We start from the raw sequence: 14747 nt of genomic DNA on the forward strand, positions 1-14747 counted from the left end.
TCCACTGAGGTTCAGTTTGCTGTGTTCCCATGTCTTGGAGCTAGGGCCCTACCAAATTCACGTTCTATTTTGGACAATTTCACAGACATAAGATTTAAAAAATCATAAATTTCATGACTTCAGCTATTATAATCTGAAATTTTACACTGACCCAAAAAGGAGTTGTGGGGGGATCACAAGGTTATTGTGAGAGCGTTGCAGTACTGCTATCCTCAGAGGTGATGCGAGGGAGGGACAGGAATGGCCATGTACCCCTCCCCAGATGCCAGAGGGGGCAGGGAGTTACAGCAGGGCCTCATGTCAGAAGGAAAGTACCTTGCCCTGCCCTGGTGACGGGGCAAAATGAGAGGGAGTAGGGAGGAAGGGGGGAGCTGCCAGGGACAGTGGGGATGATCGTGGGGATCATGGGGAGGAACGGGGGGCAGCATAGGCCAGGGCTGCGAGTCTGAGGGGGTGCACAGTAAGGAAACAGCCATGTGGCCTGGATGGACGGGCATCCGTTTTTGTTTTTTTAAAGATTGAAACAAAGAGAAGGGCTGAGCACTTGCAGGGAAAGAGTGGGGCAGAGTCTGTGTATGTCAGTGGCTCTCAGACTTTTTTACTGATGACCCCTTTCACATAGCAAGCTTCTGAATGTGACACACCCCCTTATAAATTAAAAACACTTTTTATATATTTAACACCATTATAAATGCTGGAGGCAAAGCAGGGTTTGAGGTGGAGGTTGACAGCTCGTGACCCCCCATGTAATAAGTTCACGACCCCCTGAGGGATCCCAACCCCCAGTTTGAGAACCCCTGGTGTATGTTGTGGCAGTCTGGGGTGAATGCTCACTCACTCCATTGCCCTCCAGTATCCCAGGTCAGAATTAAAATACCCTGGATTGCCTCCCTCACATGATGAATCCCTTAGGATCAATTATGGTAGGACTACAATTCCCAGGGATTCTGTTAGTCTCTAAGGTGCCACAAGTACTCCTGTTCTTTCTTCAGGGATTTCCTGTTCATGCCATCGTGCCTGCAGACAAGTGAACTTCACCTTGCTAAGGCCCCTACAAGAGCAGCTCAAGGCCATGGGCCAGTTCTCTGGGCTAGGGTGTGTCTGCTCGAGCTCTCTGGTTGGATGCTCAAGTGGTTTGAACTGGGACTTTCTAACATGCCCAGTGCCCCTTTCTTGTTTCCTTGCCCCTCTTCTGAACGGGCAGGTCTAACCTGGGGAAATAGGCTGCGTTTAAAAACAGGTTTGCAAACATGCTTGAACTATCATGTTTTTCAGTACAACCTATTTCCTAGTCTAGACAGGGTGGGCCAATGCCAGAGCCCCACATTCCCTTCTTACCTCAGGTACAGGCTTTAAAGAGGGAAATTGCTCTATTATATAGTAAAGCAGGGCTGTGGGTGTGTTTTCCAGCAATGTCTTATTATTCACCCTCTCAGCTCTCCTGGCCTTGAGACAGAAGCAGTTGCTGACTCCAGGCTCCTCTGAGAGCCACAAACCCCACTCCTGTTTTTGCTGGGACTGTGGTTTGAATCTAATGCTGGCAGAGCTGTACAGCATGTTTCGCCGATGGCCTCCTTTCACACTGTGTCCTTGGCAGCACATTCCATGAGATTGGTTTGCTGTAGGGCCACAGCGTATGAGCCCTATTCCCAGAGTCGCGCTGTGGTTGTCTTGCTACATAGCAAGAGAGCCACTCCCAATTCACACTGGAAATACGGAAAGTAGCATTGATGGCAATGTTTCCACTGCAAAGAGTTTGCCAAGAAAGGATAAGGACAAAGTGTTGTTAGCTGCTCTTTCCCAGCGATCCTGAGTGTCACCTTACTGCACCCATCTCTGCAGTGGCTGAGTGGTACATGGAGACGTACTTCAATAGGGGCTTATAAATTGCAAGGTCTGAATACCTAATAGGGGCTTATAAATTGCAAGGTCTGAAAATACTGTGCACAAGCTGGGGTATGGGAAGGTGTGCTGTATTGTACACCGTGGTGGGTTGGAAGGTATGGGTGCTGGCTAGTGAGTCTTGCCCACATGCTTAGGGTTTATCTGGTCGCCATATTTGAGGTCGGGAAGGAATTTTCCTCCAGGGCAGATTGGCAGAGGCCCTGGTGGTTTTTCACCTTCCTCTGCAGCGTGGGGCATGGGTCACTTGCTGGAGGATTCTCTGCAGCTTGAGGTCTTCAAACCACAATTTGAGGACTTCAATAACTGGGACATAGGTTAGAGGTTTGTTATTGAGTGGATGGGTGAGATTGTGTGGCCCACATTGTGCAGGAGGTCAGACTAGATGATCATAATGGTCCCTTCTGACCTTCAAATCTATGAGTATGGCATATTGGGTACAGTGGGGTACTGGAAGGTATGCTATACTGGATTGTATACAGGGAGATATTGAAAGGTATGGTATATTGTTGAAAGGCAGGGGTATAATAAATCTGTTGTAATTCCACTGACTCCAGTAAAATTACACCAGGGGTAAATTTGGCCTAGTAGATTTAATTCTTTTTCTGTACTGCTGCAAAAATATCTTCTGGCGTACATTGTTCCAGAAATCCTCAGCAAACATGCATTAGTTATTGTTTGTTCCCTGCACTTTAGTGTAACAAAAACTAAAATGAAAAGAGAAATTTAAGGCTTAAGCCATAAAGCAAGCAGGTCAAATGTATAATTGAAGTGACTGAGCAAACGCAGCAGGGGGGTCAGACAGCACAGCCTGTCTGTGGGGTCAATCTGCTTCAGATCACAAGCCTGCTGAGAGGTAGGCATCAATATCTCCCCACACACACACACACCTCCTTAAACTGGGGCAGCAGTCTGGTATCTAAATTCCCCACAGAACTGGCATCTCGGGGCCCTTCCCCTCTTACCCCCCGGCAGGCCGTTTTGGCTTGCCGCTCCTCCAAATCCAACTCGTGCTTCCGTTGTTCTAAATGGTCCACCAGCCTCCGCTCCTCCAGCGCCAGCTCCTTCGCTTTCCTCGCTTTCAGACTTGCTGCTGGGTTTGCGGATACAGGCCTGATTGGTGGTGCCTCAGTTTCCCCACCTTGGGACAGAGGCATCAGCCTAGCCCTGTCAAACCCTACCCCTCGCTGGCTCTGGCTCCGGCTCTGGGCACTCCAAGTGCCATCCGGCCAGTTCTCCAAGTCATTACCTATTAGCACCTCGGTAAGAAGGTGATCGTGCACCCCAACCTCTTTGGATCCCTCCTTAGCCCCCCATCTGCTGTCCACAAACTCTTCCACCAGTGCACCAGCACTGCGCAGATCTTTAGGCTTCAGGTCCACTAAACAGATCTTAAGGCCTGGAGGGCAGCTGTCATACAGCTGCCAGAAGCCCACCAGGTTATACACGTCCTCTGCGCCCTTCCCCCACTTGCGGAGATAATCCCCCAGCAGGTTGGAGACCTCCTTGTAAGTGACACTTGGGGTCTTACATACACCCCGGAATAGTTTCCTGTACATCTCGGGAGTCAGTTCAAACTGCAGCAGCAAAGCCTGTTTGAATAGGTCAGAGTTCCCCATCTCATTTGGCTGAACGCCTCTATGGCTTGCCTTTCTCTGGCCTCCAGGGTAGAGCCATGCAAATAATCAACATTTTTGGTTCAAAGGCAGAACAAAAAATTGAGGACAAAAATGTTTTGGGTCAAACAAAATGCTTTGTTCCATTCTCAAGGGTGGGGGGTTTTGGGGGGAGGGGGCTTTTAAATTAAATAAAAAATTGAAGTAAAATTCTCAATGAAAAGTTGTTTCCAGTCTAAAAGTCAGCATTCCAGTTCAAAAATGCCAGAATGAAATGTGTCTGCTTTGTGGGGATTTTATTTATTTTTACCCAAAAGACAGCATGGCATTAGAGCAGACCCCTGAGCTTTTCAATCATCCTTCAGACGCATAAACCTATTGACTCAGTTTAGTGTCACAGTTTGTCACCTGGATTAAAATGTGTGAGGGTGCTTAAACATGCGTTAGATCCTGAGGTGCACCTGCAGGACACTGCCCTGGCCATAGTGAAGAGCACTTCATCTGCACCTGGTAAAACGAGTGAGAGCTTTTCTCCAGTACTGACCATGCCACCGTTATCCCGACCTTTGTCACTGTGGAGATTAATAGAAGGAGGAAGCACACATCAGAGCCCTAGGGGGTCTCCTGTTAGGGCCTTAGTGGGGCTCTGGGTGATCGCTACTTCCCACCACCCAACACAGATGTAATGAGTAGTGTCCGCAAAACAGAAACTAACTAATTATTCCTCAAGAAAGGTTTTTAATGACTTATGGCTATAAAGGCAACACAGACAGAATGTGCCTAATGACTTTACGTGTATGTAACCATCCCCAACCAACACAAGTTCATATGCAATTCTAATACATTAACTATATTTTAGTAACCTTGACCTATTTATAACTTTATCTAATCAATTTATAAACTCTTATTGACTTTTATGATAACATGATGATAACTTATACAGAAGACAGGCACAGCGGCTTGCAAAGCTACTATGATTTATAAGACTACGAACTTTACCAATGCTGTACCTGTTTCCAGCAAGGCACAAAACATATACAGTTACTATATATTGATTAAACCTATAGTATAAATACAGACTTAAGATTAACCAGCTCGAGCATCACCAGACCATTTTAGCTCATATCTCACCCTGCATTTGTCCAAAGATACGTTACCTTTCAGTTGACTATTTCCTGCGCTGGCCAGGCACAAATAGTCAGTGAAGCGCAAGTCCCTTTGGTTCACGGGGTGTATGTGAGCCTGACAAAGAGCAATTTCTTTTGGGTCAACACACACACACACACACGTGCCTCTGCATCTTATTTATACGGTATTTGCTGGCCGTGCTTCAAAACAAGTCAACCAATCAAGGTGGCCAAGTATTCCAGGGTGGCATTTGCGGTTGTTTTGAACTAATGAACTGTGCACCTGTGCTCAGCTCAGCTCTTCTCTATGTGGCTAATAGTGGTCAATTTGCTAGGCTCAAAAATGCTGGATTCAGCTCAAGAGGTATCTGGTTGAAGAGCATAGTAACCACAAGCCTGTATCAACCTTTACAGAGTTTTCTTCTTAGTCTATAAAGCTTCCTAGATAGATTATGCTTATGCTTGCAGGATTCTACTGTATTTGCTTCTTACAACTTCCAGAAGTTTGAGGCCTATCAGTACTTAGCCTGACACTATTTGACAAGGCTTATGCACATTAATCACAGTCATCTCAAAATTCACTGTAAAATGCTGTATATGGGACTATACCTTGGAACCATTCAGAAACTGAAGCTAGTGAAAAATGCGGCAGCCCAGGTAAGTGGAATTGCATGCTGGGAACACATAAGACCCGTGCTCTACAATATTTACTGGTGTCCAATCAGCTTCAGAGTGGAATTAAAGGTGTTGATTTTAACCTATAAAACCCTAAATGGAACCTGGTTACCTGAGAAACTGCCTCTTTCCCCAGGACACACTGCCACAGCTAAGGTCACCAGAGGCACAGGAACACCCTTGGTGCACAGAAGAGGTAGCAACTGGTAAGATGTCATCCAGGCAGGGCTCTTGGTTTTGGAACTTGATCCCTGCCTTTGTCCCGCAGATCCCAGTTTTGTTACTCTTCCAGGCATGCAGCAAAGCCCCTAGTTTCTCCTGCATTATGGATGTTGGGGGAGGGCAGTCCTTTAGTCATGTTCATGTTATGGGTTTTACTGCGTGGGGCTGATACCCGGGACGCTGGCTGACGCCTATGTTGCATCTCAAAGTTTTGAATACATGGACGACCAGAACAATGTGCTTACCAGTTTACTTTTGCTCCCCCATGTGGAGCTACAATTTATTTTATGCACTGGGCAACTAGTGAAAAGGTTGTACACAATTGCACTTGTGCACTGGATGTCACTTGCAATTGCCTGTTTTACACATGCAGATAAGGCCCAACTTCTTGATAGTATGTAACCCTTCTGCCAGGTGGAGCCAGCAGTAACCAGGCAGCAGCAACCTCGCTGGCTACTCTTCAGCCCCTCATTCGTCAGCTGACTGACAGTCACCTTCTGCTGCCACCTGCCTCTCTGCTGTGACCTCTGTACATCAGTCTCTTACTGATTTTCAGCTCTTTGCAGGCTGGGGAGAGACACTGCCTCATCTCAAGTGATTTCAGCTCTCAGTGATGGAGTATTTAAAACAACAAAAAAGGCTTCTAATGAAGCCTACTTAGCTCTTTTTTTGAACACTGGGGAGGAACAGGTTAAACCAGAGCAGGGGAATCTTTGGGGAGGGTGTACATCCTTCTGGCTAGGACATCTGTCCCCACCCTTCTTACCTTCCCAGGGATCTGGCACTCAAGCCTCTGGGTTAACGAGGTCCTTTCAGCCTAGGGTGACTCCCTCATTTGGCAAAGGTTCAGCATAGCTCTACTCCCCTTTATTCATACAATAACAACAACATTGGTAACAGCATTTCACTCCCCTTGCATTCAGCACTAAAGTGATTTGTAAGCCACTACCAGCCCAAGTTGATTACTTCAATCAATATACCCCTCTATCTGCTGGATAGGTCAGCAGAGTAGGTGTGTTCATGTAAATACAGCTTGCTCTTGAAGTCTCTCCCCCTCCCAGCTAGCTGTCAGGGAAAAATTCATTCAGACCCTACTTACAGCGATAACTAACAATGTCCAGGAATTGATATTACTAATAGCTGATGGTTGAGAAAGTGATTCTGATTATTGCTACAGGACCAGTGTACTCCCAATGACTCCTTAAAGTGCACTAGTCTGACATCCTTTTCTAGCTTTGCTTTCATTTGATTACACTCTATTTGTTGTCCATATTGCCCATCCCAGTACATTCCCCCTATACAGCATAAAACCAGACTAGACCAGAAGATTCAGCAATCATCCCCGGACAGTGATGGGGGGAGAACAGATTTAATAAAAGATACAAAGTTGGAATCTTGGATCTGTTGCAAGAATGAGAATCTGTAATTTTTATATCATTGAACAATGTGTATATATCCATTATTTACATCTTGCCAGATGATTCTCCTGCCTGATCAATCTTTGTTCTTTACATAGGAGAAGCAATACTTTTCTTTTCCTGGAGAGCTCCTTATGAGGATGTTAAAAATGCTGATTCTACCCCTCATTACTTCTAGGTAAGAACAACTCTCTTACTTTAAGAATAAAAAGTCATGTTTATTAAACTGTGCTGAGGAAATGTATTTACAGGAGCCAAGCCATCTTCTTTACAAAGCCAGATGGAGGGAGACACTCAGATCCTGAAACCATCCTCTAACCAAGGATCAGTAGATTGCACATTTGCATGTATTGACATTGTAACATATGCATTTATATTAATTCAGACATGACTTATCAGAAGCACATTTGTGCCCATTTTTACGTATGCTGTAACAAACTTCAACAGGCGGTTTACTTAGTGACAGTACTTCTGTTGCAAGGTGGTCACCCCACTCCTGCCTAAAGGGGATAAAGCAGCCCCAGAGAGTGCTGCAGCAGGGGAAAAGCCAGGCTGATTGGGGGAAGCAGACATAGGTGGGGCCATGCCCCAATCAGGCCATAGCCAGCCCTGTAAGAGGGCTGAGGGCCAGAGGCTAAAAAAAACCATTCTCTCTAGCTTCCTTGAGAGAGAAGGAGCTGGCTGCCTGGGAAGCAGAGAAGGGTACCTGGGGTGGAGCAGTGCTGGGGAAGGGCAAAGAGAGCTGAGGAGCAGGGCCAGCTTTAGGCTGATTCCCCCAATTCCCCTGAGTTAGGCCCCATGCCCTAAAGAAGAGTGCCTAACTTAGGCGCCTTTTTAATTTTTACCCCCCTAGTGGCGCTCCAGGTCTTCAGCGGCATTTCAGCAGTGGGTCCTTCAGTGCCATGGAAGATCCAGAGTGCTGCCAGATGAGTCATCTCTGCAGGAGCCCCATTGAAACTATTCAAATTGGGCCCTGCACTTCCTAAAGCCGGCCCTGCTGGGGAGCTCCAGCCTAGCTAGGCTGCAGGCCGAGTTAAAGGCCCAAAGGGTACTAGGGCTGCAGAGGGGCAGCCCAGGAATAGGCAGAGGCAGCTGGTCCAACCCCCCTTTGCTGATGATGAGGGGTTTACAGACTGTCTCTGCCCCAGGGAGTGGGGACTATATGGAGACTGGCAGTAGTCACTGAGGCAAGGTGGAGATAGGGGGTTGGGGTCTCCCCTGGATGGGGAGACCCAGATTGGGGGTTACTGCGGGGGCAGAACCCTGATGTAAAGGGCAGTGGGTCCAGGAGGGACATGGGGGCCAGTGGCAGGCGAGACACTGGCCTGCAGAGGGCGCTCCAGGCTGGAAGAGCTAATTCCCAGAACGACCAGCAGGAGGTGCCACGCCGGTGAGTCGTCACCCCGCCACAACTTCTCTGCCACCTTTCCAATACTCACTGCTCCTATTGTTTTTTTCATAGTGGTAAGTCCTAAGAAGATGAGGAAACAAGTAGTAACATTTCCAAATTAATTGTCGCTTAATGAATCATCAACATGTCAAAAGGAAATGTAGAAATGTAAAAACAGTTTCAACAGCTCGGTGCTGGTGATACTTTAAAGTTGATACCAGAAAACTAGGAATCCAGAAGATGCAGGTTTCTTTCCTTCTCCTTTTCCTGCAACAGAACAGAGTTTACTCTCTGACACTAAGGAACAACTTGATACCACAGGGCTTCTTAGTCCTGTAAACAAAACCATACAGAGATACAGTAGCTCGTAACTAAAGCTAGATAAAATTGACCTAGAAATAAGGCACACCTTTTTAATAGTGAAAGTAGTTAACTGACGTCAAGTTGCGGTGATTTCTCCATCACACAAAGCCTTTAAATCAAGACTAGATGTCTCTTTCTAGAAGAGATGCTCTAGCTCAACCACAAGTCATAAGCAGGAGCCACTGGATGAATTTCTGTGGCCTGTATTATGCAAGAGGTCCAACTTGTTTGTCATAATGGTCCCTTCTGGCCTTAAAAATGTATGACTTTCTAGTTTAATGGTATATGTCTGTAAGATTTCTTGCATACGCTTGTGTCATGGACTCACAGATCGTGCCCACTCGTGGCCCTGTGCGGTCCGTGGGGGGTGCCCCTTTCAGTGCGACAGCCCTTTTCAGGGGTCAGCTCCCTCTCGGGGTCAGGCCCCTCCACTTCCTGGAGCCGCACCTCTCTGAGCCTTAGCTCGTCTGTCTCTGCCGTGGGCCCCCTCAGGGAGTCCATTCGCTCTGGACACCGTGGGCCTCCACCTCCGAAGGGGTTGATGCAACCCTGTTCTCTAGCCCGGAGCAACTCTCAGCCAGCATAAAACAGGAAGGTTTACTGAGAGCTGAACACAGCACAGGAAACTCTGAGGGCCTCATGCCTGGCTTCCCTCAGCACAGCATATCCCAGTCCCCCTGCAGCCAGGTGGGCTCTGCCTGCTCCCCCTCTCCAGCCCCAAGCCCCCCTGCTTCTCAGCTGGGCCTCCGATATCCCCGGCCCCAACCCTGCCTCTGTCCATTGTCTTCTCTCCAGGTAAACAGGGTCGTAAACAGGAAGGCCTGGGTCTCCTCTCCTCTCAGTCCTCCTCTGGCCGGAACCGACTGGTCCGGTCACCAGGGTCCTCTCTCTGCAGCCCTTTGTCCTCCCACTGGCCAGAACTGGCTGACTCCTTAGCTGGGTCTTCGGGTCACCAGTCGCTGGGGTCTCCATCCTCCAGGCCATCAGCTGAGGTCCCAAGATCCCTCTCCGGTCCTCTGTAACAACAAACTCCCTCTCCCCTCCCCTCGTTAAACCAGTAATACCCAGGGACACTGAGTCCCCCTCCCTCTGCATGCAACCCACTGGAAAACACAGAAAAACCAAGAAACCCCCCCCCACTTCGTCACAGCTTGTGGCTAAGTAGGTAACTGACACATTTGCATTTCCCCCGGTACATATTCTCCGGTTATCCTGCCACTGTAAAATAACTTTTCCACTGTTTTGGATGGTATAGCAGAGTGGACTCACCATTCAAGCGCGAGCGCTTCCTCATGGCCTGGTGTGGTGTAGTGTAGCAGGCTCTCTTCTTGCCAGCATCCCCCTGCCGATAGTTGCTCTGGCCCTCCTACCTTCCTGTAACTCAGCCTTCTAGCCAGGCAATGATTTAGTCCCACCAAAGTCTAACAAATAAAAGTCCAAATATCCTTACAAAAAGGTCTTCAGCCCTAACTCTGGGCCCCATGGTCCCTGTGTCCTTCTCTCAAGGCCCCCTGTTGTCCTTGTCCCCTTCTCCAGTCACACACCACCTTGCCAGTGGCTTGTAGGGGAATTGGGGCCCTTCTGCTCCACTGGGTTACAGCCCACAGCCCTATAGTGAGCAGGCAAGGTCTGTCTATTCTAACCTGCCCTTGCTACTTTCCTGGGCCTTGTCCTACCTATAACCAGCCCTTCTCCCCACAACCTCTCTATGTTCACCCTTCACTCAGAGCCAGGACACACAGGGCTCGCCACTGGAATCCCCCAACAAACTCCTAAATGAAAAGTACGAACATAAACCTAGCTTCTGCCTTCCTCAGGCTTAACCTTTCATCCCTATCTGTTCCTCAGCTGAATACTGCTCAGGGCTCTCTCCCTAGATCCTGCCATTTTATCAGAACTTTACAGCTGAAGATAAATTAGTCACTGGCTCATTCCACAGGCTGACATGAAAATGTGTGTGTTTCCAAGAGCAAGACAGTTAATTGTTTGACATAGTAAGATATTTCCAATAAGCTGTGTTAATGAAGCATGAGAGACAAGGTGGGTGAGGTAATATCTTTTATTGGACCAAGTTCTGTTGGTGAGAAAGAAAAACTTTCAAATTTACACAGAGTTCTTCAGGTCTAGGAAACATACTCAGAGTGTCACAGCTAAATACAAGGTGGAACAGATTGTTTAGCATAAGTAGTTAACACATATTTCAAGGTGAAGTGGTCTGTTAACACAACTCCAATCACAGGGGGAAAGGAAGTGGCAGGGAGGGATTGTTAGTGGGTTAGAGATTGTTGTAATAAGCCATCAATCCAGTGTGTCTGCTCAGTCTGATTTTTGGTTTCTAGCAGAGTAATGAATTTAAGCTCCCAGGCTCACCTTTTGAAAGTGTTGTGTTGAGGATGAGGACTGATAGGTCAGACATACAGCGATCACTTTGTGAAAAGCATTCGCTCACAGGGGATAGGGTGTGTTCGTCTTTTATCATTTTCCTATGTGAATTATCTGGTTTCACCCACGAAGCTGTTAGCGGGGCAGTTAGTGCACTGGATGAGGTACACTAGAGGTTGCAATAGGCATGAGTGGGACCTATGGATCTTGAAGGGTGTGTTGTGAGGGGTGTTGATCAGAGCAGTGGAGAGATGTTTGCAGGTTTTACATCTGTTGTTCTGACAGGGTCTGGTGCTGCTTTGAATTGGTGTGTGACTAATATCTGTGAGGAGTTTGCTTCTGATGATTAGCTTGGAGTGGTTGAGGGGTTGTCTGAAGGCCAGACGTAGGGGGTCAGGAAAGATTTCTTTCAGGACGTGATCCCTGACAAGTATGGTTTGTAACTGTTTAATGATATCCCATATGGGTTCCAGTGTGGACTGGTAGGTGACAACTTGGAGTGTGCGGACAGAAGGGGTTCATGTCCATATTGAAGCATGTTCTTTCAGGGTATTTGGGTGTCCCATTCCATGGTGTGAACTACTTTGCTACTGTAGTCATTCTTTCAACCCAAAGCTCTTTGTGACTTTTACTCTGTGCGAAGTGGTGTCAGGAAATGAATCTGGGGAGACACGGCCATCCGACTGATCGATGGCTGGCACAAACAGGACAACACAAGACTGCTTTCACTTAAAGCTAAACTTTACTAGTCTCAAGCACTTACACACGTCCACAACAGGTTAGTAAAACACCCCCGACCCTTGATAATTACCAAAGCTGAGTGTGGCTCTCGAGTGGCACAGCAGCAGTCCGTCTGCTAGCGGGGAACACAAGATGTATCCAGAGGGAGAGTCCAGTCCTGAAGAGTCCTCCTACCTCAAACTTTTCCCCCTTATTTATGCATTAGTAAAACAATGACATGTCACTTAAAGAAAACTTAAGCAAGCAGTTTCAATGGTCAAGCAAGAGGTTTCCTTGAGGCCTTGAGGCCCTAACAAACATTCCTGAGGGCACATCCTGCTCTTCTAAACATTCCTGAGGGCACATCCTGCTCTTCTAAAATACATGTATCAGCATGTATACATGTATCAGCAACTGCTCTTCTAAAATACATGTATCAGCAACTTCAACACAATTCTTATCAGGAAGGACACAGGGTCAAACTGCCCTTGCTGTGGCACCCAAACTTCCCTCCGCTCCTGCCTTGGTTAAGCTAAGGCTCCTACATGGCCACTTTACGGCCTGCTCACTTGGCTGCTTTTAGCAATAAACAATAGTGATATCAGGCACTTTACTGGTTTGCCGAAATCTCCCCGTACAGAGTGTTCTTGATTAGTGAAGACGGTTTTAAGTGTGTTAAGGTGTATATCTCAGACTTTCTCCTTGAAGCAAATTCTGTGGTATCTGAGGGCCTGGCTATAGAGAACAGATTTCTTGGTGTGTTTGGGGTGGTTACTGGACATGTGAAAATAGGTGGGGTGATCTGTGGGTTTCTTGTATATTGTTGCCTGTAGGTTCCATTGCTGAAGCTCATTGTGGTATCTAGGAAGTTGATGCTAGTGTGGGAGTATTCTAGAGAGAGTTTAATGGAAAGGTGTTGGTTGTTGAAGTTGTGGTGGAAATCTATGAAGGAGTTTATGTTGTCTGTCCAGAGGATATCACTGACTTATCTCAGGTCTATCATTGGTTTCGTGGTGTATTTGTCTAGAAATTCTTCCTCTATGTGGCCCATGAAGAAGCTGGCATACTGGGGAGTCATCTTAGTACCCGTGGCTGTTCCCATGGTTTGGACAAAGTGTTTGTTGTTGAATGTAAAATTGTAATGGGTGAGGATGAAATGGATGAGTTTGGCGATGTGTTTGGGGTGGATAGCTGCGTGTTGTCCATTGTCTTGTAGATATTTGAGGCAGGCAGCTATGCTGTCATTGTGAGGAGTGTTGGTGTATGGGGAAGTGACATCCCTGGTGGCAAGGACAGAGTTGAGAGGAAGGTGGTTAATGTTTCAGAGTTCATGGAGGAAATTAATGTGTCTTGAAGGAAACTGGCCCTTTGTGTGGCGAGTCATTTCAAGATGGTTTCTAAGCAATTCCTTCAGTAAGAGTGCTGTGGCAGATGTGATGGGTCTCCCTGGCAAGCTCCCCACAGACCAGGACACACAAACTCAAAGCAGCACCTGACCCTGCTGGAACAGAGGCAAAACCTGCAGCCATATCTCCACTGCTATGATGATGAACACCCCCTCCCAACACACCTTTCCAGATCCATGAACCTGTCACCACATGAGGTGCACTTCATCCAGTGCACTGAATGCCCCATTAACAGCAGTGTGGGTGAAACCAGATAACCATTATGCTTTCGAATGAACTCACACAGGAAGATGATAAAAGACCATATCAGCTGTGGGTGCACACTTTTCACAAAGCGATCACTCCACATGTGAGTGATCTACTCTACCACACTCAGTCCTCATCCTGAAAGTAAACCTGCCCAACACCTTCACAAGACGAGCCAGGGAGCTTAAATTCATAGACCCTAAAAATCATGGATTGAATAGATACATCTGATTTATGGCTTATTACAACAATCTGTAACCCACTAACAATCCTCACCCTCCTCCAAGTAGCCTTCCCCACCTTTTCTTTACCCTGGGTGACTGGAGAGGTGTTATTGGGCCATTTCACCTTGAATGATCCCTTTAGCTGTGACACTCTGAGCAGGTTTCCCAGACCTGAAGAACAGCTCTGCGTAAATTTTAAAGCTCGTCTCTCTCATCAACAGCTGTTGGTCCAATAAAAGATATTACCTCACCCACCTGTCTCTCTAATATCCTGGGACCAACACAGCTACACCACCACTGCATACATTAATGACGCATGACAAATAGAAATAGAATCATTGTAAGATTTCACTTTTTACTTGAATTGAAAACCCCTGTATATGTAAGATATACTACAGCCGTGGAGGATTCTCTCTAATCTTTGGTTCCAGTTAGTACTGTTCATCTACATGATTTCCATGTGCTCCTTTTGTCGTATATGCACACAGCCATCCAGAGTAACTGTACAAGGTGGATATTTATCTAAGGGTCTGGTCTTGCAAAAACATATGCAGATGAATAGCCCCAGTAAGTTTGTACAATTACTGAAATGCCTGAGGGCACGTCTACATTGCAAAATTATGTCAACCTATGTTATCTCAGCATACAGCCGCTGCAGTAATTAAATCACTTTTGTGTGTCCACACTATGCTCCTTGTATTGGTGGTGCGTGTCCTCACTAGGAGCACTTGTCCCAATTGTACTGTCAGTGAAAGCCAGTAACAGTCGATGTCAGCAACACACTGTCTACACTGACACTGAGTTGACCTGACTACTTTGACCTGGACTTTTTGCCTCTCGCGAAGGTGGAGTTATTAAGTCAGCATAGCAAGGCAGTTATGTTGGCGGGAATGAAATTTTAGTGTAGATGCTGTGGCAAATTGCCGGTACTGTTCTGCTGGGTCTCGCGCTCTCTCTTCCCTGGGGTAGGTTCAGGGCGCTATTGCTTGCCTCTGAACCAGTTCTTAATCACTCCCCTAGTGTCCTTGGAGGAGGGGAGTGGAGAGGGAGGGACCT

The 14747-nt window shown here is 47.0% G+C and overlaps 1 protein-coding gene across 1 annotated transcript in view; it reads left to right on the forward strand.

Moving 5' to 3' along the window:
• LOC116821525 (excitatory amino acid transporter 5-like) overlaps nt 1–14747 on the forward strand; it is a 74821-nt gene that overhangs the window by 1648 nt on the left and 58426 nt on the right. The window contains exon 2 of the mRNA XM_075070819.1: nt 7059–7138. Coding sequence (XP_074926920.1) covers nt 7059–7138 — 80 coding nt within the window. The remainder of the gene's footprint in view (nt 1–7058; nt 7139–14747) is intronic.

The sequence above is a fragment of the Chelonoidis abingdonii genome, chromosome 11 (genome assembly GCF_003597395.2).
Source record: "Chelonoidis abingdonii isolate Lonesome George chromosome 11, CheloAbing_2.0, whole genome shotgun sequence".
NCBI lineage: Eukaryota > Metazoa > Chordata > Testudines > Testudinidae > Chelonoidis > Chelonoidis abingdonii.